This window comes from Dunckerocampus dactyliophorus, chromosome 19 (genome assembly GCF_027744805.1).
Source record: "Dunckerocampus dactyliophorus isolate RoL2022-P2 chromosome 19, RoL_Ddac_1.1, whole genome shotgun sequence".
NCBI classification, from domain to species: Eukaryota; Metazoa; Chordata; class Actinopteri; order Syngnathiformes; family Syngnathidae; genus Dunckerocampus; species Dunckerocampus dactyliophorus.
The window spans coordinates 18,965,001-18,989,218 of NC_072837.1; the positions used below are offsets into that span (position 1 = coordinate 18,965,001).

The window sequence follows — 24,218 nt, forward strand, 5'->3', positions numbered from 1 at the left end:
GGGCATTTCTGTGTGGATGACGTCATGTTCTCCCTTGTGTGTGTGTGTGTGTGTGGGTGGGTGGGGTGGGGGGGGTCTGGGTTCTCCGGTTTCCTCCCACATTCCAAAAACATGCATGTTAGCTTCATTGGAGACTCTAAATGGTTCATAGGTATGAATGTGAGTGTTTGTCTATATGTGCCCTGCCATTGGCTGGACAGGGATAGGCTCCAGCATACCCGCGACCCTAATGAGGATAAGCGGCATAGAAGATGGATGGATGAATAATTAATTGATGAAACACAGTATTATTTGTTTATTGAATTAATTCATTTCATTTATTTTATTTTAATACATTTTTAATGTATTTTATCTTAATTTAATCAATTTTATTGCATTGAATAATTCATCAAATACAGTAATAAATGTTTAATTAATTTAATTAATTTTGATGTATTTCATTAAATTAACTATTTAATGAAAAATAGGATCATTTATTCATTTATTTATTTGTTGAAATAATTAATTTTATTGTATTTATTTTAATACATTTTTAATGTAATTGTGGACATTTATTTTGTAAAATTAATTAATGAAAAACATTACCATTTATGTATTTATTTATCTACTTAATTAATTGTAGTTTTTAATTAATTTAAAAAAATATTTAATGTAATTTATGTTATTAAATTAATAAATATAATTAATTGATTAAATCCAGTATAGAATTAATTCAATTTATTTTATTTTATTCATTTAAAAAAATCTTTTTTTTATGAATTTAATGTATTTTATTAAATTGAATAATTAATGAAATACCGTAGCAAATGTTTAAAAAATATTGAATTCATTTTAATTCAATTAATTTTATTAAATTAATTAATTAATGAAAAACAGTACCATTTATTCATCTATTTATTTTTTGAATTAATTCATTTTTTAATTAAAATTGACTTAAACACATTTTTACTTCATTTTATTTGATGAATGTAATTTATTTTCTTAAATGACATAATTAATGACATACCACTCGCTAATGAATGACTACATGAGTGGTACTGAATAACAGGTACATCTTTTGAGATATTGGCAAATATTCCAATGGATGGTGATAATAATTCATATCTTGGGGTCGTGCGGCGTGTCGCAAGGACGAGCCCATTAAGTTTGGGGGCAAATCTGTTTAACCTTTGTGCAAATCTATCATGATTTTCCCGCTGATGGACTGTGGTGAGAACATCTTCATGAACCCCAACTGTCCCCACGCAGACCCCCCCACGGTGGAACCGGTGCACACGGAGATGCGGCAGGGGCTGGGCCGGCCCGTGGTGATGACCTGTCGGGTTCTGCGAGCGCACCCGTCCCGCGTGCTGCGCTTCGAGTGGCTGCTCTCCAACCGGCTGCTTCACGCCGGCGCCTTCGACGCCCAGCGGGACGAGACCGAGTACACCATCCGCAGCCTGAACCGCGACGGCTGGGGCGAGTACACCTGCAACGTCATCAACGAGGCCGGGGCGGGGAAGTGCACCTTTCACGTCACAGGTAAGACATCTTAGTTTTATGTTGGCTTTCCTGACGTCGTGCCGGTGTACCTAATATTATGACCATCGGCTTCACATCAACCACATAAAATGTATTTGGATTATTAAATGAATTTGCTAATAATAATGGATGTTCTTCCTGTCCGATATATATTTTATATTTAATGCAGAGATCTGATTCAATTTCTCCCAGAAAGGCACAGCACACCCGGCCCTTTCTATTGATTATTATTATTATTATTATTATTATTATTATTATTATTATCATATAATGCATTATATTTATTAATATATACATTATAAATTATGATTCATTCATTATATAATATATGTGTATTATATGAGTATGTAGTATATGTATTAACATATAGATTCTATGTCATATATTAATAACTAATGTAATATTTATTAATTATATATAATGCTTGCTTGCTGCTGTAACAAGTGAATTTCCCTGCTGTGGGATAAATAAAGTACAATACAATACAATACAGTAATAATTACATATTCATTCATAAAATATAATAATGAATATATAATATATTTATAATATGCAATGTACGGTATATTTAATTTTTCTATATTACATATAATATATGTAATATATAAAATATATGTGATAATTATAAGTATAATTGGATCAGATATATTCATAATATATAATAATGAATTTATAATATATTTATAATATAGAATGTACATTATATTTAAGGATTCTATATTACATGTAAATATGTAATTATATGTATAATTGGGTATGAAATATACCACTAATACATATTATTATTATTATTATTATTATAGAACTTAACTTTTGGGGCTGTTGTGATTGAGCCCCATGAAATCTGCCTCGCAACAGGCGTCCAAGAAAACACTCAAGGGAAAAGCAATTTTGTTGGCAAATAAAAGTTGCAACGGTGTGTGAATGCATCACAAATTATTTGGATTTTGATTTTTCGTAGGATTTTTAGCTATAATTGTCCAGGAAGTTCCCGTAAAAAACGGCGCTACTTGCGATGTAAGCGTGCAGTACCATGCGCCACCACTGCTCCCGTTGCAAAGGGGTTGTTTGCAGCATGTTTTGGATGTTTGATGTTTTTTTCAAATGAATCCTTAAAGCAGTCATTCCTTCTCAAATGATGTGACGTACGATATGATCATATTTTTAATGACACGACAAACATCTTCGGTTGGACAGTCGGTGTTCAGGGGGGCGTGGCATCCTGGCCTTGAGTCTGTCAACAGCCCGGGGCGCTTCAGCATTGCGCCCCACGCTGGTAATTAGCGCATTTGCTTTGGATTTTTTACCGACAGCACATGTTGGGCGCTCCCACGCAAACGCCTCTCGTTGTCACCGTCTCTGCGCCGAGATTGACAAGTCAATTGAAAAGAGGAGCGGCGAGGGAAAAAAGTGCGAGTGAATGGAACGCGTCACTCAACGTCGGCGCTGCTTCTGTCTCGTGCAGATAAAACACGACAACTGCCTGCCTGCCTGCTACGTTTATTTACTTTTTTCAGCAGCAACTGTAAGTGCCCATCGACTTGGCGGCTCGACGGGATCAAATTAATTGGGAGAAGGTTTCAATCTGAGAGACCTTCCATTCGAGTCACAGGCTGCTAATCAGGCCTGGGAAGGACACTCAAATGCATTTCCTTGATGGATGAACACTTAAATGAACAAATTCACACAATCAACATGCAGTCAATCAGTGATTCGCTTTTTCCTAGAAGCCCTCAAATTCTCCCTGCAATAGGAGATCAATTTTAAACACCAGGATAAAAAGGAAGAGCCGACTGTGACAAAAGTCTAGCAAAGCAAACACTCCCACAGGAAAGTAGAAGTATGCTAGTTGGGAACCTCGCTCCATTCACTTTTCATCACTACTGTATGTTTGGTGCATTTTTGTCCGTCCTTTTTCCCCCAATTAAAAAACGGTCTTCCGCATCAAATTTTGAGTCTGACAAAAGTTTTGCCGAACAAACGCTCCCAAAGTAAAGTAGTCGATTTTTGGATGTTTGACGATGTTTCTGATGTGCTAACTTTGCCAGGCTGGGGAACCTCACTCCACTCACTTTCCACTTGTATGAGTTGTACATTTTTATGTATTTTTTTTCTTCCCCCAATTAAAAAGTGGTCGTCCACTTTCCCGTTTATTTCTTACCTTGTTTAACCAAAACAAAAGGTCTGTGGGGTGGAACAGAAAGAGCTAACCTTTTCACATGAGCATGCATAAGACGGCTCCGACAAAAGTCTTGTCCAACCAACACTCCCAAAGTAAAGTAGTAGACTTGGGCTTTGAAGATGTTTTTGATGTGCTAACTTTGCCAGTCTGGGGAACCTCACTCCATTCACTTTGTATGAGTTTTAAATATTTCAGTATTTTTGCTCTTTTTTTTCTTTAAAAAGTGGTCTTTCACACCAATTTTCACTATCTTCCTTTTGATTTCTTACCCTGTTTAAGCAAAAAAAATAGTAGGAGGGGTGGAACAGAAAGAGCTAAAACTTTTCATGTGGCTTACGCATTTCATTAGTCAACTGTGACAAAAGTCTTGAAGAACAAACGGTCCTAAAATCAAGTAGTAGAGTTTGGGGCTTGTCCGTTCTTTTGTCAACAATTAAAAAGCAGTCTTCTGTATCAAAATTTGGAATCTTATTTTTGATTTCTTGACTTGTTTAATCAAAAGAAAAAGTAGGAGGGGTGGACCAGAAAGAGCTAACCTTTTGACATGAACTTTCATAAGCCGACTGTGACAAAAGTTTTGCCAAACCAACGTTCCGGAAATATAGTAGTGTATTTTGGACTTTGAAGATGTTTTTGATGTGCTAACTTTGCCAGTCTGGGGAACCTCACTCCATTCACTTTCTGCTTGTTTGAGTTGTACATTTTTCCGTAATTATTTTTTTTCCTCCCAATTAAAAAGTGGCCTTCCGCATACATTTTTGCTCTCTTCCTTTTCTTGCCTTATTTACTCAAAAGAAGAGTAGAGGGGAGGAACAGAAAGAGCTAACCTTTTCACATGAACATGCGTAAGCCGACTGTGACAAAGGTCTTGCAGAACAAACGCTCCTAAAGAAAAGTAGGAGAGTTTGGGGCTTTGATGTCTGGAGAACTTCACTCCATTCACTTTCCACTTGTATGAGTTGTACATTTTCCTGTATTTTTTATTTTTTTCCCTCAATGAAAAAGTGGTTTTCCACACCACATTTTGCTATCTTCCTTTTGATTTCTTGCCTTGTTTATTCAAAAGACAAAATAGGGAGGGTGGAACAGAAAGAGCTAACGTTTTCATATGAACAAGCATAAGCCGACTGTGACAAAAGTCTTGCCGAACAAATGCTCCCCAAAGTAAAAGCGTAGATTTTTGGATTTTGAAGATGTTTTTGATGCGCTAACTTTGCCAGTCTGGGGAACCGCACTCCAACATTAGTGAATGCCAGTGACTTTTTCAGGACGGAATCCATCCCAAAGGGTCTAAACCTGAAAACAACAATGTTGTCACAAACCAAGATCCTGTATGAGAAAGATCGGTGAAGATGTTTGCTGCTGGTGCTTATCCACTTTTAGTCCTAAAAGCTTCTCTCTGTTGTGTGTGACAAATCAGCCCCGGCTGGTGAGGCAGGTAGGTTGATCCGAGGCGTCCTTGTCCCCAGCAGCCGACTGTCTCCTTCCTGCTGTCGCTCACACGCCATCCCTTTCATCCTCCGTCCCTCCTTCCCAGCGCCCCACATTCCCGCCATCTGGACCGGGTGCTTGCCAAAGGTGTAGGGGGAGGCTCCGGCACTTTAATAAATAAAGAAATAAATAAATAAATCACGTAGAAGAAAAGCTGGGAAAATTCCACTTGAGCCCTCGCCGTCTTCCGTGAAATCTGCAGTGACACATTCCCTGAACGCCGGCTCTCTCGGGGATCGCCGTCGCCGCAAAGCGGGATCAGCGCTGCTCTGCGGCTGACATATGAATGAAGCGCGTACGAGACGAGTGATGCTCATGAAATATTTGCTAACATTGCGGCTTGCGATGGCGCCAACATGCAAACACGCACACAAAGCCGGCCGGGCTCGGAGCGACGCCGCCACCTCCAAAGCGCTTTGTGCCAGCCGAGTGTGTGCGGACGCCGCATCAATGGGCTGCAAAGGCCGAGCTGGCCACGAGGGACGGCATGTGCGCCACCGCGCTTTGGCTCCGTCCGATGCTTGAAACCACTTCCTCTACAAAGCACCACACAAATGACAGAAGAAGAAAGTCGCTCTCCTCTGACCTTCCTGCTTCCCTGCTTGATTTGTGCGCTGGCTGACTCGTCCGTGCTTTAGCGGCACACTGCACGCATGAAGCAAAGGTCACTGACAAGGCAGTGAACGCATCGCACATATTAAGGTCACGTACAGCAGAACCTCAAGCACAGTTTGGAGAATGTGTGGAAAAACATGCCTTGAAGGTCCCCGACTATGCAAAAGTGACTTTTTAATGATGTTCCAACAGCGAAATGTGTCCCCGGAGCGCGGGTGTCCAAACCTTTTCCAGGCAGGGCCACATCGTGAAAAATGAAAGGGTGCAACTTTCAAGTATCTTGCAAAGCGACGCATGTGCAGCAGATATGCCAACAAGTTCTTCCTGTTTCAAGAACAAACTACTCAGCTTTCTTGTAACTTTTCTTCTCCTCGTTGTCCGACTTTATTCCAATAATATTGTAACTTTTTTCGCAACCTAATTTTCCGAAATGCACAGCTTTATTTGTTGTTTTGTTTGTTTTTCATAGTATTACAACTTGAAAAATAGAATGTCTTCTCTCTTTGATATTTCACCTTCATGCCACTAAAATGCCGTTATTTTTCTTCATAATGTTACGACCTTATTCTCGTAAAATTACGACTTGTTTTTGTTAGAATACAACTTTTTTCTCTTAATATCGTGACTTTATTTTCATAAAATTGCAGCTGTTTTTTGTATTTCTGCTGTTGTTTTTTTTTATTCCTGTAAATTTTGTAAATTTATTATTTTCTCTCATGATATTACGACTTTTTCTCGTTATATTACAACTTTTTTCTCTTAATATTTTGACTTTATTCTCGTAAAATTACTGCAAATTTTTCCAATTTTGCTGTTTTTTTGTTACTTTTCTCATGAAATTATATTTCTAAAACGGGCCAATAAAAAAACAGCCTTAGGCCGAAAATGGCCCCCAGGCCGCACTTTGGACACCCCTGCCCTAGAGCCTGTTCATGAGCGGCAAACATGGGAAAAAAATCAATCATCAAGTTGACGTCATGGATGGAAAAAGTGTCATCTCCCTCATGACACGTTGGACTTCAGTTTTGGTTTTCTTTTGTTTTTAAATTGTTTCCTGTTTGGTGCTCTTAATTTGGTTTTCTGTTTCCTGTTCGGGATCATGCTTCTGCTGGTCAGGGCTGGCAGAAGCACCTGTTGGTTCTTGTTAATCAGGCTGCGGTTTACTTGAGTTGGGACTCTCTGCTCGTCGCCTCGTTATTGTTTGCTGTTGTGTGGATTTGCTGCAGTCGCCAAGGACTTTTCCTTCCCGCTTGCTTTTTGCATTTTGGTCAGCATTTAGCCGGCTTCTATAACCAGCCTTTGCATTGTGGCGCTTTTGTATTTTGTAACTCACACGTTTGTGTGGGCTTCTGCTCCTTGAGAGCGTCCGTCTTTGTGCCTGAATTAAAAGACTTTATTGATTGCAGCTGCACAATGTCCTTGGATGCTGGGGTGGCGCTACGTGCTACAATAGCAGAACAGGACAAAACGCTTCTTTCTCATGGAAATGATACCGCCTAACGCTCCTAAATAGATGAGTTTGTGGGAAACACACACACAAACAGGCTTCGCTACACATCTTAAAACAAAGCCAGCTATGGACGTGGGAGCTGTAGGTTTGATTGTTTTGTTTTGCTTCAGCCAATCGGCTAAGCTAGTATGTTGCTGTTAAAACGTGAGTGTAATGTTAGCACTTTAGCATCATATACTGTAGCAGTGCTAGCTAGGTATCTGCTTCTTGTTTTTGTTCCGTCGCTGTTGCCTTGACAGGACTCCCAGCTTGCAGTTTTTGGTTGACTTTGAGGGAGATGATGTGTGGATAGATGTCGTGCATCTGTTAGCCAAGAGGAGTACTGAGGCGTTAGCTTGTCATGCTACGTGCTATGGGGGGGGGGGCTTTTAATCCAGTGTGTTTTACTGTCACGTCACGCAGTTCATACTTCAGAATAACGTGCTGTGGTTATGGTTGCCATTCAAACACAACACAAAACTGCATTTTCTTTACTTTCCAATTCAAACGTTCGCTGAGTGGGGAAATTGAACACTTCCATTCCGGTCCCTGCTTCAAGTTTTGCATTTATTAAACGTGGAATCAAACAAATTCCTGCTACGCTCAGCCAAAGATCCCATGTGCAGAAAGAAGCATCACTTCCACTAAAGTGCTTTTGTGTGCGCAACGACTCAATTTGAGGAGACAGCTTCCTCCCACTTGAACTGTTATTCACATCAAAGGTGGAATATGTCTGAGCGAGTAATGATATACACATCGTCATCACTCTCTGTCACGTTTCTTCACGTATCTCAGAAGAATGGAGGACTACGCTATTGCAAGTTACTCTTTTGCATTATCATACCCTCATTCTGTCACTTTTCTGCCTTCTTCAAAATGCTGTAAAACTCTTTAGCAGAATTCCAGAGACACTCCTCAGCCCCCCCCTGACCCCCCTTCCAATGAACAGGAGACTTTTAAAGACTATATAAGCAACAACTGCTTTAAAACAAATATAAATAGCAAGGAAAGTGTTTTGCTCCAGGGCTCCCCTCCTGCTGGGAACGCCATGCTATAATAACCTGTGTCATTTTAGCATTTCTGCTAACACAACAATAGCGATATCCTGGCTGGTCCACTAATATACAGTAGTTGACTGAAGTTGTACTGTAATCCCTCGTTTATGGCAGTTAATTGGTTCCACACCGACACAGTGATAAGTGAATTTCCACGAAATAGGATTCCTTACTTACCACTGAAATATTTTTGTAGTTGCAGCTTAGAAAACCTGTTTATGACCTTCCAGATACACTTTTTAACATGATTAGAGCCCTCTGGACATCAAATAACACCCCTATAGTCACCTTTGCACTCCTATTACCCAATATAGGAGACATAATAAGAGAAAATAAGACATAAATAAGACTCATAGTCGTGTGTGTTGCTGTACATGTGTTCTGGTGGCGTGAACAGGAAGTGATGTCGGCGGTTCAGAGTTTAGTTTTAGCTTGGTGTGGGATGATTAAATGTTTTTGTACTATTATTATATTATTTTATTATATATTTATCATTACTGTAATTAATATATTCAATCACTATATGACTTTATTCTTATAATAACGCCACGTCTTTCTCGTAACATGACCACTTTATTTTTGATAAAAATGTCAACTTTTTTCTTGTAATATTAAAATCACAGAAATGATTTGTAAAACTCTTAATTGTGTTATCACACATTCTTTTTTATATTGTTCCTTCACTTTTTAGGAATAAAATCAATTTAATATGTAACAAGACCACACTTATTGCACGTGTTATGGAATATTACCACTTTATTGTTGTAAAAATGACTTTTTGTCGTGTTACGTCTGTGTCATACTGCAACTTCACGCTCACAAAATGGAACATTTTTTGTCTCATGACAACTTCATTTCTTTTCTTGCAAAATTGCAACTTTTCCCGGTGAAGGCGTAGACTTGAACACACGCGGACGTCATTGTCACGCTCAGACTGAACATTTGCGTGACGTAAGCAGGCGTTACTGTCCTGCTGTTTTTCCGAGCAAGCGGAGTCGCAGGAGAGCAGCCTGCTTTTAATGGAGACCATGTGTCATCAAGGCAAAGTCCACCCTGAGCGGGCATCGTGTTCTGACGGACCATTCCACAGGAAGAAGTCAGCAATCAGTGGAAGCGACTGAGCGTGAGTCATGACCAGTCCAACGCCGCTGACGTGCGTCGACGTTCTCGACTTCGTCGGCAGTTCCATCGCTTCTGACGTCTTGTGTCTTTTTTTAACATTGCCACGCGTCACCTCGAAGTGACCTCCTTCATAAAGTGGGACCCCCGCTACGGGGAGACAGAGGAAGGTTTGCCGACAAAAAACATGAAAATGATATAGCAGACCCAAGAAGGAAGTCTGCAAACAAGGTCAACGTGTCGCCTGAAGGTTTCCACTGAGCTCTTGTGAGTCATTGCATTGGTTCTGCTGTTCTAAACAGGATTTGAAGAAGATCAGTTAAGCCGTGTGTACTTTAATGTTTGATGTCTCCCACCCAGGAGGGGAGGGGCGGGACTAAGTGGGTTAGCCTCAACGTAATAACAGAGGCGAGGCTATTTGGCATTGCTATATACGCTCAAGAAAAATATCAACGACACAACACTTCCGTTTTTGCTCCCATCTTTCATGAGCCCAACTCCAAGATTGGCAACTTTTTCCAAGTACACAAAAAGCATTTCTCCCAAATGGCGAAATGTGCATGAGTGAGCGAATGAAGCTTGTTACTGGTGCCGAGTGCAGCCCAATAACCTTCAGACGCCATCTGCCACAGAAGGCTTTTAAGAAGAGGCCTCGTCTCTTTCAACGCCACAAAATTGGGTATTTGGAATTTGTGGGAGAGCAGCAAACATGGGACATTGAAAGGTGGAAGAAAGTTTTATTCTCCCTTGATCCTTGGTCCTGATGGCTTCCAACGTTGCTAGCCTGACAAGGAGATCCCACCTGAGATGTTTTCCATCATCATGATCCTTCAATGGAACAATAGAGCTTCAGGTTGTGCAGGGGCGTCAAGCGGCAGCTAGCTACGTGGATATGTTGCAGGGGGCATCCCTCATGACTGAACATGAACTTCTTTTGGACCATCCTGCGTGTTCCCCTCATCTAAATTCAATGGGGAGCATTTGGGGATGATGGACAAAAATGGACATGAGTTCCAGACAGTGGATGTCCTCCGTGAAGGCATCTTCACCACCTGGAGCAACATTCCCACTAGCCTCCTGGAAACACTGGCATCAAGCACGCCCAAAGCCTTTTCTCACCTCATGAACGAGAATGGTGCAGCTACTCACCCCTTTTTGCTTTTTGGTTTTGTTTGTTTTTCTGGGCTATGCTCTTAAACTTTTGATCAGCTGATGTTCAGCCTCGTTCACTTGAATGCTTGTTTGCAATAAATTGCTTACTCAAAATGTTTTTTGTCTCACTCCCTTTTCTTCTTTTTGCATTTTCAAGCTCTACTTAGAACCTCCTGAAAGAGAGAGTTTGGATTTTGTGACATGAAGTTGTATGACACCCCCATCAGCATTGGAGTCCGATAACAGCGACGCACCCCCCCACTTGGTTTCCTACGTCCGGTTCTGGTCAGACTTCCGTGATGAAGAACGTAGTTCCGCTTAGTTGCTGGAGACAATTAAGTGAGGAGTTTGGCTTCTCTGGAGGGAGCAGGTGCAGCAGGTGGATAAATCTCATAAATAAAAGGCGCAGTATCGTTTAGGCTGCATGTAACAGTGGTATCACGCTTTCCTTTGGAGGTAAATGTGGACGTCTTACCACTGGATTCCACTGGGAGCGTTTCGTGAAGTCCTTTTTCGGTTTAGCTGGCGGCTTTCATGAGGAGGCTTTGTTTGGATTCAACCTCTGGGCATGTTGAGAGACTTGTAGTCGCTAGCGCCTCAGATATGTTGGAAAAATGAAAATAGGATTCAAAAAGTCTCGGTTCACTTAAAAGAAAATAAATGAAATCATCTCCAAAACTTGGGGGGAAGTAGAATGATTTCAAAGCGGGAAAAAGCAGTAAGCGACGGAAGCAAGCAGGAGCAAGTGAAGACACGTCTGCACTCGACAGAAGCAGGAAGCAGAGCAGCAGAAACTTTAGACTCTCATCTCGCATCAGAAAACTCAAGTTTGTTTCTGCCCCTTTCGGTTCTTCGCTAATCAGCAGCAGAACGTAGCTAACATCAGTTCTCAGCAAAGAAAAGGAGAAAAACAGCTTTTTGTGAAAAGATGCGTTTCAAGCATAAGCTGAAATATTTAAACTGGACCACAACATAAACAACACTAAAAAGGGTGTTTTACAGCACAATAACAATTTATTTGCAAATATATCACCATGAACTATTTACAGTTTTCACCTTTGGAACTAAACTGCATGCATGAGCGCGTGCATGCATTAGTTTCCTACGGTGCGTGACCTCGTGCACGCTGCATTTTAATCAGGAGTGCGGGTGGCTTCTCCAAATTCTGGATAGGGAGGAACGCTGGTTGGAAAGATGTGTGAAAGAAGCCAATGTCCTGACATGTCTTCCCCAAAGATTGTCTATTTCAACAAGAAGAGTGACCACTAAAGACTTGTTTTGCCACCAGAGGCGGTCCAACGACCTTTTGTTGTGCCTCACTGTCGTTCATCGGCAACAACAACAACAACTCCATTGAGACGACCCCCAGGGGACACCCCCGCCAGGGCCTTAAATAGGAAAACTCCACATCTGCTGTACATTTCAGAACCGAATAAGCCTTTTGGGCGGAAAGCGAAACATCTTCACCAAACAAGAGTCCAGTTGCCTCGCTTCAACCCGTGCTAACGTTGGCTTGTCGTTTCTCGGGAGACACAAAATTGTGCAGCTTTCATCAGGCACCGTTTAACAAGCTCGCTGTCGGCTTACAGCTTTGAGGCTAATGCTGTTTCGTTAGCAATTAGGTAGCTGGCTTGTACTGCTGCAATTCATTCATCTTCTCTCTCCTCACTCGTCCTTGTCAGATGTCGAGCTGTTTTTGCCATGATGAGCGTCATTGTGCTGCCGAAGATTATATTCCTTGTGCGCCTCCTCTTCCATTCTTCTTCTGCTTCTTTTACTTTCAAACTTCAGCTGGTTGGCCGGTCGGTACAAGGCGTACATTCGGCGCACCTGATGGAAGCGGCGTTCCGGATCCGTCTTGGCTGAGTGGTGGAAAGGATTTGGACACTTTGGATGTTGGACGCATTGATGTTGCACAACGTGATGTGCGCTTTGATTCCGTGCCATGAGAGTAAAGTGTGTCAGATGATACACGCTGTACGATAAATCTTTAATGATCCTTGAGGGGGAATTGGGTCACGACAGTAGCGAGGAGAAAAATAATATAGACTTGATAGAAATAGAACAAACACAACATGGAGGAGATAAGAGGAACTGTACATCTTTGTCATGCTAATTCCCTGCACTTTCTCCCACTTGAAAGAATGTTTACAAATGAAACATTTACAAGTCTGCATTTACACATTCTTCTCTGTACTCCCGTCAGACGGCGCGTTGCGTTGCGCAAAGTGCTGCAGTGCGTAAATGAGTGGTGACGCTCGCACAATAAACACAGGCACTGTAATCCACCTGCTCGGTGCAAAAGGGGTCATCTTCGGTCCATGCATTGCTCATGTCTTGTTTTGGTTGGTTGAATATCACATGCTTCCACTCTATTACATCATAGGAAAACATGGTGATCCCACTTCTGTCACCACATAAGGTTGCCTCCCCTTACATTTGTTGCCATCATGGAAAGAAGTTCTGTATGGACGAGTACAAAGTACTGAATCCTCATGTGTCCTGCCATGTACAGGCAAGGCCTACGCTCCCGAGTTCTACTACGACACCTACAGCCCCGTTTGGCAGAACCGGCCCAGAGTCTACGACTTCAAGCTCCAGTGGACCCAGATGAACCCCAGCGCCGTGGACCGCATCGTGGCCTACAGGCTGGGCATCAGACAGGTAGGGAACGCTGGGACTTGTCACATTCTGCCTGGCGGGTAACTTCTGTTTTCAGTTCCTCGCTTTCATACACGCGGTCCCTCAGAAACCTTCAAGCTGGCAGATTCTTTTTTTTTTATTGCTTCTGGAGCTTTGCAAACCTTGAAATAATCCAATAATCTTGGATCCTGGTCATTAGTCTGCTTCTTCCAGGCAGGCTCTACGAGGAGTTGTTTATTTTCTTGTTGTTGCCACAGGGGAGAAGTGTTCTTCCTCCCAAAGATGGCACGCTTGGGCTCACTTGTTGTATCCGCTTTGACGCCGCCAAATTTTTACACCTCAATCCACCGTCTCGCTGTATTCGGGGGCGGGAGCCGGCCTCTGCGGGCGGCCCAGAATCACTAAGAAGCTGTCAGAAGCAGTCAAGTATGAGTCCTGTGGCTTTTTTGTATTTTATGAATCGTTCCTGACTTTGTTCTCCATCAGAAGCTCAGTCGGAGCAGGAAGAGGAGGAGACCCCGCGGAGAAAAATGCTAACCATGGCTCACACAGTCTGACAAGCAGGCTGACGGATGGCCCGGTTACATTCCCTCTATTTGCCAATCCCACTTTTTTGGTTCCCTCATTGCCGAGTGCTTTTTTTCTTATTTAGCTAACGCAGCAGGCGGGACGCCAGCTTTGTAGATAAAGCCCTTCGCTAGCAGCTGCATTAATACGACAGATTTGCAGGTTAGCGTGAATGTGAGCTGACATCCGGGAGCCAGTTTAGATAAAACAGCACATGCTTCCATGCTAAAAACATCACAGTCATTGCTCATCGTGAGTGTTCCCACTTTTTCACGCGCTCGACTTTTGGTTGGGTTGTTTGTGTGAGAAGTCGCCAGCCACACGCGCCGTTTTTTTCCTGTTTTAAAGGAAAAGTGCACTTTTTGGGGAATTTTGCCCATCATCCACAATCCTTATGCGAGACATGAACACGTATGACTTTCTCGTTTCTGTGCCTTCTAAAGATATAAAAAGAGGTAAAAAGAGGCAGCTAACTAATGCACGTAATGGGACACACCTATTCCTCCTAGCAAGGCCGCTATTAAAACACGTCCAAAAAGCTCCAAGAAGGTTTAGTGGTTTTCCATCCGTGCTGTGATCATGTAGTAACAGGTACATTCATGATAACATGTCATACTTGGAGTATTTTGGGAACTTCCTTCCTGGGTGCATTGATTTCACATAGCAACATAGAAAGGAACAAAAACACAGCAGCTCCAATATGTAGCCTTACCTTTGGCTAGTGTGTGGTGAAGCTAGTCGCTAGCCGGCTAGTAGCTAGCCACTGTGGTGTGGCGTGGTGTCACTACACCAGTAACGTAGTGACATAATTATCGGACCAATATGAGCGAATTATGGCATCATACCGATAAATCCAATAAAAACACTCCAGTGAGGCGCGATTACCCAAACTGTTTAGGTGAGCAAATCAAGCGCTCCTTTTGTCTCCTGCCTCCGGCCTGTCGTAACTTCCCCCGAGGCCACTTGGAAACAAACATTCACCTTCCGAGGAAGACATTTCGTGCGCCAGTTGTACCAAATGATCCGCGATGACGGGGAAAAAAAACGCATGGCGCACACAAAAAACCTTATCAGCCACCTGAAATGCGTTTCAAAAGTGCAGAAGGTTTGCCAGAGACACCGGCTACTCGGAGCGTGTGCCTGAATACAGTACTCTGGTTCTCCTGATAGTAGTGACGTGCTCGTAGTGATGTCATCATATTTCATTAGGACTAATCAACAGGTGCAGTTGGTCGAATCCTCATTTGTTCCAGTCCTTCTTACCTCAGGTGTGCACAAACTACACTTAAATGTACGTTTAAAAAGTAGATATGAAAAAGTTAGCATGTTGGTCTCGAGAAGCACAACGTTATGGGTCCCTGCTTTTTGGAGTTTTTTTCAGAAGGCTTTGTAGGCAGAATGGGTGCGTCCCATTACGTGCATTCTTAGCTGTCTCTTTTTATCTGTTTTTCTATCTTTGGAACGTACCGAAAAGGTAAAGACACGCGTGTTCATGTCTCACATAATGATGATGACGGGCAACATTCCAGAAAAAAGTGCACTTTCCCTTTAAGCCTCTTGCGCTCCCAGCTGTCTGCATCATGTGTCCGCATTTGCGCCAGAATGCACTAATTCCGAAACCTCATTAACATTTAAATGTTTTTCCGCATTCATTTGTTTCGAAAAGGGAGAACATCACAAGTCCATTTAGTTTAGCTGAGAATTGGTGTTTGGGGCAAATGAATTTCTTTCCACCTTCTTCCCTCGATATGTCAAGCGAGTACACAGTGTGAGTGTTGTTTACCTCCTGCCAGGCACAAACCTCCTCCTCCTCCTCCTCCTCCTCCTCCTTTCTTTCATTGGTTGCCTTTCTTTGCAACTTAACAAACTTTTTTTCCCCTGATTGAAGGTCAAAAGTGAGTTTTTAATGATGTTTTACCGCGGGGGTGTCCAAATGTCTTTCTAGTGAGGGACACATGGTGAAAAATGAAAGGATGCAGCTTTGCCACTTTGATGTTTGTGAAGTAGATTTGCAAAGAAGTTCTGTACGTTTCACCTCAGCTTTGTCATGTTGGTGAAAAATCTGAATTTTTTCCGCCCACTTCTGCTTTTTCTTCAATAACTTTGTACATTTTCTTCTCCTTATATGACTTTATTCCCGTAATATTACAACTGTTTTTCTTAAATTTCCAACTTAACTTCCCAAAAATGACAGCATGATTTTGTTTGGTTTGTTTCTCAAAATCTTCCGACTTCAACAAAAAAACATGTCATTTTTTTGTAATATTTCAACTCCTTGCTACTAAAATCACATTATTTCTCTCATATTTTGACTTTATTCTTATGAAATTACAGCTGGGTTTTTTTCAATTTCTGCAACATAACATTGCAACTTTTTTCACAACCAAATTTTCCATAAAATGTGTTGTATTTTCGCTTGTCAATACGAGCGAAAGATTGCTCTTTTCCACCTCCAAGGCACTCAAAGCGCTTTGACACTGTTAGCACATTTAGCTGCTGCATCCGGAGCAGCTGGGGGTTCAGTATCTTTGAATCTTATCATATCATTTTTAGAATGTGCCGCGTGCCACAAATGACCCCCAGGCCACACTTTGGACACCCTCGGTATATATTTTGATACATAAGTTGCAGGAGCAAAGCCAAACTATGAAAACAAAGTGTGACTTACACTTGGGAAAATAGGGTATATGAAAAAAAGTGCACAATAGCGCGTGATTAGCTTTAAAGCTACAGATACACAAAACTGTAGGACTTACTAGAAGCACTTTTAAACTGTCGAGAGCACAGCTAGATTTTGAACACACTTCCATACACGAGTCTCAGATGGAATAATAACATAATGTGACCTATCGAGGAAAAGGCTTCTTGAGACGTCATCTGTACTTCAGTGAAGAAGGTGTCGGACGTTTCGCTCCTCATCCGAAGAGCTTCGTCAGCGAACTAATAAGTGCTGGTAGCTTAGGCCTTAAATACAGTAAGAGTGGGCGGAATTGGTGTGCCAACACCCTCCTCCTATTGGTTCCTTACACTAAGCCTGGGCGGAGTAGTGGTATAATCCTATCCTGCTATTAACACCTCCGATAAAAGGGAAGTGTCGCTCCCTGAGTTGGGTATGAACGACTCTGATCCTGGCTTGTTAGCATCTATTGTTCTGGCTCGGCCCTGGCTCCACCTCATTTGCAAGACTAAGAGCTGTGGGTTTTGGTCTCAGTAACCTGCTGAACACAGGGTCCAAATTAAACCTCAAACCACCATTCCGATTCAATGATGGGTTCTGTTGTTTGACAAAAATAGCTTCCTTTACTCCTCTTTCAAACCATCTGTTTTCTTTGGCCAAAATCTTTACCTCGCTGTCCTCAAAAGAGTGATTGGTTGCTTTAAGGTGTAGATGTACTGCTGATTGAGGACCACTAGCATTGTCCCTGCGATGTTGATAAAGCCTTTTTTGGAGCATTTGCTTAGTTTCCCCAATGTCTTTGCCTCTTTGCATTCCTCATCTTTACAATTTGGACCCTGTGTTCAGCAGGTTACTGAGACCAAAACCCACAGCTCTTAGTCTTGCAAATGAGGTGAAGCCAGGGCCGAGCCAGAACAATAGATGCTAACGAGCCAGTATCAGAGTCGTTCATACCCAACTCAGGGAGCGACACTTCCCTTTTATCAGAGGTGCTAATAGCAGGAAAGGATTATACCACTACTCCGCCCAGGCTTAGTGTAAGGAACCAATAGGAGGAGGGTGTTGCCACACCAATTCCGCCCACTCTTACTGTATTTAAGGCCTAGGCTACCAGCACTTATTAGTTCGCTGACGAAGCTCTTCGAATGAGGAGCGAAACGTCCGACACCTTCTTCACAGAAGTACAGATGACGTCTCAAGAAGCCTTTTCCTCGATGGACAACTCCTGTACGACTGAGAGCCTACACAGACACATAATGTGACCTATTACACCTTATATGCTATCTATATTTGATATATTTAAAACAGGTGAAAATACAAAAGGGCCATTTTTCCAGATAATTGAATGCTTTTAGGCTGCTGGACAGAAAGCTCTCTTTCACTTTCTTGCACTTTTTCAAATGTGAAGTGAGAAATAGTAATGGATTGCCTTCTGTTGTCATGCACGGCCTCATGAGAGTCCTGCAGAGAGACGGTTGGCTGAGGGGCACATGGAAGTGTGGAAGGCAGGATTGGGCATGAATCACAAACACCTATCAGCACACCTGTCAACAGTGTGACAACCACTCCTTTTTTCTTTTCTTTTCTTTTCTTTTTTTGAGCCGTGATGTCTTCCTACAAACCTGGCGGGGCCAACCAGGTCTGAACGTGCGCGTGGATCAATAGCCGCAACACTAATTGCATGCGGGCATTCTACAGTAAACCGGTGCTCTCTAGCGTTCGGTTTCCTGTCCCTCGCGCCGCCCCTGCCGTGTATTACTTTCATCAATCCTGTTGTTTTCAGCCATAAAGTCTCACGCCGTGCACTCGACACGAAATCAATAGGGCGCGCTGCTTTCCGTGGGGGGAAATGTAGGGAATGAACGTTAATGGGATGTGAACGGAAGCCTTAATTGAGTGCAGGCGCCAGGATTCAGTGATCATTAATATAAATCCAAACAAAGGTGCAAAATCCATACGCCGATATACATATATATGTATATTTATATATATTTGTATGTATACATATCTACCACTCCATTCAAAATGCGGGAGAAAAGTGGAGTTGTTTGAAGTCCATCAATGTTTCCCATTTGTTCAGTTTGGGGCTTCTACCGTGCAGTTCTGGAATTACAAGCTGCTTGCAGTTTAAGATAAGACCATAGAGTGAACATAAAATAATACAGTCGCCCCTCCTTTATGGCGGTTAACTGGTTTGAGACTCGACCGCGATAAATGGGTTTCCACCGAGTAGAATTCAATATTAATAAATGGAATATTTTTTAGTTATGGCGCCTGTTTACACTCTTCTTAATGCAGTTTTTAACATCACTCGAGCCCTCCAGACATGAAATAACACCCCTATAGTCACCTTTACATTTGTATTACCCAATGGAGTAGATATAATCAGAGAAAATAAGACATATTAGACATGAATAAGACAGAACATACACTCACATGTTAGCAGTTCCTTGTTCGATTATCGCTCCCTCACTATATTGTGTTTTTTCACAAATTCATGAATTAAATCATGATTTTTGGTGGTAGACTACTGTATGCTCGATTACTCATCAAAGCATGTAGAAATACATGGGAAATGTAGTAATGTGGTCACCAGGCGGCAGTAATGACACAAACATTAGCTGACATGACATTACCTTAACACTGCATGAAGTCAGCCATGGCAAGTCCCGCATGATGGACTTAAAAAAAGTTCTCCTTTCATCCTGTGTGGAAGTGGTACGTTTTTGGCTTCTTAACCTTTTCTTTTTTTTTCAGTTTTGACGTTACCATTTCTCAAGGTTGGAGCTTGAAATGGTTAGCAATAAAGGCATACATATATACACATATACAGTATAAAGACATACATCTATATATATACACATATACAGTATAAAGGCATACATATATACACATATACAGTATAAAGGCATACATCTATATATATACACATATACAGTATAAAGACATACATCTATATATACATACATACATATATACATACATCTATATATATACACATATACAGTATATACATATATATACACACATATACAGTATAAAGGCATACATATATATACATATAAAGTATAAAGGCATACATATATACACATATACAGTATAAAGGCATACATATATATACATATACTGTATATATATATATATATATATATATATATATATATACAGTATAAAGACATACATATATATACATGTACAGTATAAAGGCATACATATATATACATATATATATATATATATATATATATATATATAAAATAAGCCATGGAAGACACATGTTGCTGCACATTATGGAATAATGGACGCAAAACATTTGACAAGTGCAATAACAAACACGCTACATTGAAAATGTGGGGTGAAAGTGAAGTTGAAGCGGATCAATATTCCTCATTTGTACTTTTAGGGGGGATTACATTCCAGTTAGTCAATTATGAACTAGTTGCAGTTTTAGCTCTAAAAGCCAACACAGCAGGAAAAACAACAAAAGAATATGTCTGTTTGAAAAAGCAATAACCGCTTATGAATAAAATAAGAGCCAGAAGTTTTTGTTGTCACGGATGCCGTTGTAGAATTCCAGCTGAATTCACTGAATCACCTGGGAAGCGCTGCAGCCGTCTTCCAAGCTCTTCTGCTTTTGTTAGTTTGTTTCTTAGCAGAGTTACTGCTATGGAACTTTCCCAGAGGCCTTGCACATTTGCTACCAGTGAGAAAGAAGTGGGCTGACTAACCAACACAAGTCAACTATGCAGTCGTCCCTCGTTTATCGCAGTTAATTGGTTCCAGACCCGTCCGTGTTAAATGAATTTCCACGATATAGGATTCAATGTTAATAAATGGAATATTTTCATAGTTAGAGCATAGAAAATCTGTTTATGACTTCCTAACATAACTTTTTAACATTATTAGAGCCCTGTAGATGTGAAATAGCACCCCTATGGTCACCTTTACACTCCTATTTTTCTTTGTTTACACCACATTGCAACTCCTATGCTGCAGGGCCTCGAGAGGGCTGCTAGCTAGCGAGCGAACCAGTTAAACTTAAAGGGGACCTATTACACTCATTTTCGGGCCTTTGTATTGACTTCTGGACTCCTGTTGAGCAGCTACACACGATAACCCGCACAGAAAGCTTTCTACATCTTTCAGACTCTGCACGTCTTCCTGCAGTGTTTCGTTGGGTTTCCAAAAGGTCTGTGTAATTTGCTCCAACCCCGGCCTCCTCCAGGTACGCCTCCCACCGAGCCCACTCTGCTGTGATTGGGCGCACTCCCAAGCGCCCCCGAGGACTTCCCGAACCACTTTTGTCCGATTACTTACACAAAATAAACACAGTTAGGACACTGATAAGTTGTTACTTACAGCTTGCTCTTCTGACTCTTCAACACCCCCAAGTAACGTTGGAAATGCTTCAGACTTCAGCAACAGTTTGGCGGATAGTCCGGCTTCGTATTGGCCCATGTTCACAAAACAGTCCCGTGTGAAGTGCCGTTGCCAGATGAGCATATTTTCCTCTTGCCGGCCGGGAATCAGCAACTCCAATCACTTCTGCCTGAGGCTTGCCTCTTTAGGAACACCCCTACAAACATTTCCTGGGAGCCATTGCTCGACGTGTTAACACCGTGAGCAGAGCAAGACAGAGTGGGGGTGCTGGGCCTGCCCATATAAGGAAGTCCGAGTTGTGTTGACGTCAGTGGAAGTCGGTCCAAAACTGCTCTCAGGGCTCACTTCCAAATGCACATACCTCATGATCTGACACGTTGGCATCGTTTAACACGAGAATATAACATTGTAACAACGTTTATAGGTCAGAGAAGAGGGAAAACGTACCAGGAGAACGTTTGTTCACTTTATCATGTGGGAAATGCCATGGCTGACTTCATGACCTCATGCAGTGTTAAGGTAATGTCATGTAAGGTAATGTCTCAATGTTTTTGGTCATTACTGCCACCTAGTGACCACAAAACTACATAGCACTTGTATTTACACGTTTGGACGAATAATAGAGTATAGTCTACCACCAAACAGCCACCATATAGCGCGGGAGCGATAATTGAACCACGATATTGCGAGGGACGACTGTAGTGCTCAATGTTTTTTTTCCCGCACTTTTGTCCGAGATATTTACTGTTCAGCTCACCTCACAATCAAAAATCCAGGTTCTTACGTCATCTTCTGTGAACTAGGGAGTGGTCTGCTAACATGCTTGTTAACAGTTCAACCTTGGCGGCGTGACACTCAAGCTAGGGCTTTTCCTTGTTGCTGATTGCTCACAGTATGAAATCATGGGAAAGAATGCATGATCCCACTTCTGTCGCCAAATGTGCCTGTGAATATTGTCATTCATGGAGGTCTTTGTATTCTCAGAGCGTTGAATTGATGGCAAGTAGACTGTTCAGGTGGTTTTGAAAGAGGAGTTGGTGCAGGCATGCACCAGCCCATCACACCAGGACATCATACCAATAAATCCGGTAACATTCAAAATAGCTCTGATAACCGATCATTTAAAAATAACGCTCCAATGAGGTGAGAGTACCCGTACTGTGTGAGTCAGCAAAGCAAGCGCTCCTTTTTCTCCTGCCTGTGATGTTAACAGCCTTTTGTAACGTGCGAAAAAAAACTCATGGAGCACACAAAAACTCATTAGCCACCTAAAACGCCAGCACCGCGGCGCTTGAAAAGTGCAAAAGGTTTCCCAGAGACCTCCGTGGCGTCACACCGGCTGCTTGGAGCACGTGCCCAAATACAGTGCACCTTGCTGGGCCACAGCAGGTGGCCCCTCCCCCTCTGTACTCTGGTTCTCCTGCTAGTAGTGGTGTGCTAGTAGTGATGTCATCATATTTATCGGACTTATCAACAGGTACACTCGGTCAAATCTTAGTTTGTTCCAGTCCTTCTTACCTCCAAGTGTGCACAAGCTACACTTAAATCTAAATAAAAAAAGTAGATCTAAAAATAGTTATCGGTACCACATCGGTCTTGGGAAGCAGAAAATTATCGGTATCAGTTTGAAAAAAAAAGATATCGCATCTCTATCGGCAGTGGTTAGTCGAACAGTCGTTAAGATACAATGGCGTGGAACCACTTGGCTGTCCTATGTAGTCAGACTAGATCTGTCCTTTCTAGTCATTGAGCATGAACTGATGAAGCGTCTCCTAAGACAACCTGAGTCCATTTGGAAGCGACTGGATGCCTTTAGGTCCCCAAACACGGCTCCTCACGTTTCTCACCTGGGCTCTTCTCCATGAAAGGAAATGAAAATGACGTGATAAAGTGTCGTAGCCGGGAAGCCGCATGTGGCCATCTCTGGAGTCCCCAAGAGATGAAGTCAAAGTATCCCCGTGACGGAGCCCAGGAGTGAGGGCGTTAGTTTGCAATCTGCCAGCCAATTTACGCTCCAACTGCCAAGCAAGCGTCGTGGATTCAAGAGAGCAATCTTCTGCAGAATACCTTGTCCTTAGAGACTGCACGAGGCGTTCCGGCATCCCCTAGGGAGCTCCTTCACATCAAGAGGAGTCTGCTAAGGTGGTTTACGCATCTGATAAGGATGGAATAATATCGTGCTGGCGCTCATCTGGCCTGGGGAGACTGTGGGCTCCTTTGGGAGCAGCTGGAGTGCGGAGGAAAAGGACGCCTGGGTCAACGTAGTCTATTTTGGATCAGCTGCAGAGAAAGTCCCTGCTATCTTTGGCTCAGCGTGCCACCCTTCTCATAGTTCTGTTTGTTTGCCGCATTACGTTTAGAAACCGTGAACCTTTGCAGAAGGCTGAGTCGCCTGCATCGCTCCAGCGTGGAACAAAAACACCCTAAAAGCTCCGAACACTTCCTCTGTGGCCGTGAAAGTCATGCGTGTTACACCTGCCATGCTGTTGCTTACAGTCAAGTCATCAGCGCCGTGACAGCGTGACACAATAGTCCCTCGTTTATGGCGGTCAATTGGTCCCAGACCCGACAGCGATCAGTGAATTTCCACCAAGTAGGATTCCTTATTTAGAAATGGAATATTTTTGTATTTAGAACATAGAAAACCTGTTTACAACCTTCTAAATATGCTTTTTAACATTATTAGAGCCTCCTTGACGTGAAATAACACCCCTATAGCCACCTTTACGCTCTTATTACCTAATATAGTAGACATAAAAAAAGAAAAAAAACACATATTAGGCATAGAAATCCTGTTTACAACCTTCTAAATATGCTTTTTTTTATTATTAGAGCCCTCTAGACATACAATAACACCCCTATAGTCAGCTTTACACTCATATTATTGAATATAGTATGCATAATAAGAGAAAATAACACACCTTAGGCCTAAATACATTTTTTATCATTATTAGAGCCCTCTGGATGTGATGACCGATGACTCTGTATTCCAGTGTCTTCCCTGGCTAAGCTTGCCGTCAAACACGCCCCCTCCTCCTCACAAACAATGCTTTGTTGCAGCTGAGGCGGGGGCTAGGCGAGGTACATTTTATCCTTGAGGATCACTTTTAAGGGGGCAGCGCTGCACAAAGACAAGCGACGGCTCCTGCATCCCAAAAGCAGAGCCTACGTACGCTCATGCCCTTCCCCGTCTCAGCAGCCGAGGAAGTGCCTTGCAGAGACAATGAGATAGCGCGCGTGCGTGTGTGCGTGCGTGCGTGCGTGCGTGCGTGCGTGTGTGCGTGCGTGCGTGTGTGAGTGTGTGCGTGCGTGCGTGCGTGTGTGCGT

At 42.3% G+C, this 24,218-nt stretch overlaps 1 protein-coding gene across 6 annotated transcripts in view; it reads left to right on the forward strand.

Annotated features, from left to right (window-relative positions):
• The window catches only part of LOC129171932 (MAM domain-containing glycosylphosphatidylinositol anchor protein 2-like), a 215,218-nt gene that overhangs the window by 138,101 nt on the left and 52,899 nt on the right, over window positions 1–24,218 (forward strand). For all 6 annotated transcript variants that reach the window (XR_008566863.1, XM_054761097.1, XM_054761096.1 and 3 more), the window contains 2 exons: window positions 1,249–1,521; window positions 13,140–13,288. Coding sequence is in view for 5 of the 6 variants with exons in the window: in XM_054761097.1 (XP_054617072.1) it covers window positions 1,249–1,521; window positions 13,140–13,288 (422 nt within the window). In the remaining variant the exon portion in view is untranslated. The remainder of the gene's footprint in view (window positions 1–1,248; window positions 1,522–13,139; window positions 13,289–24,218) is intronic.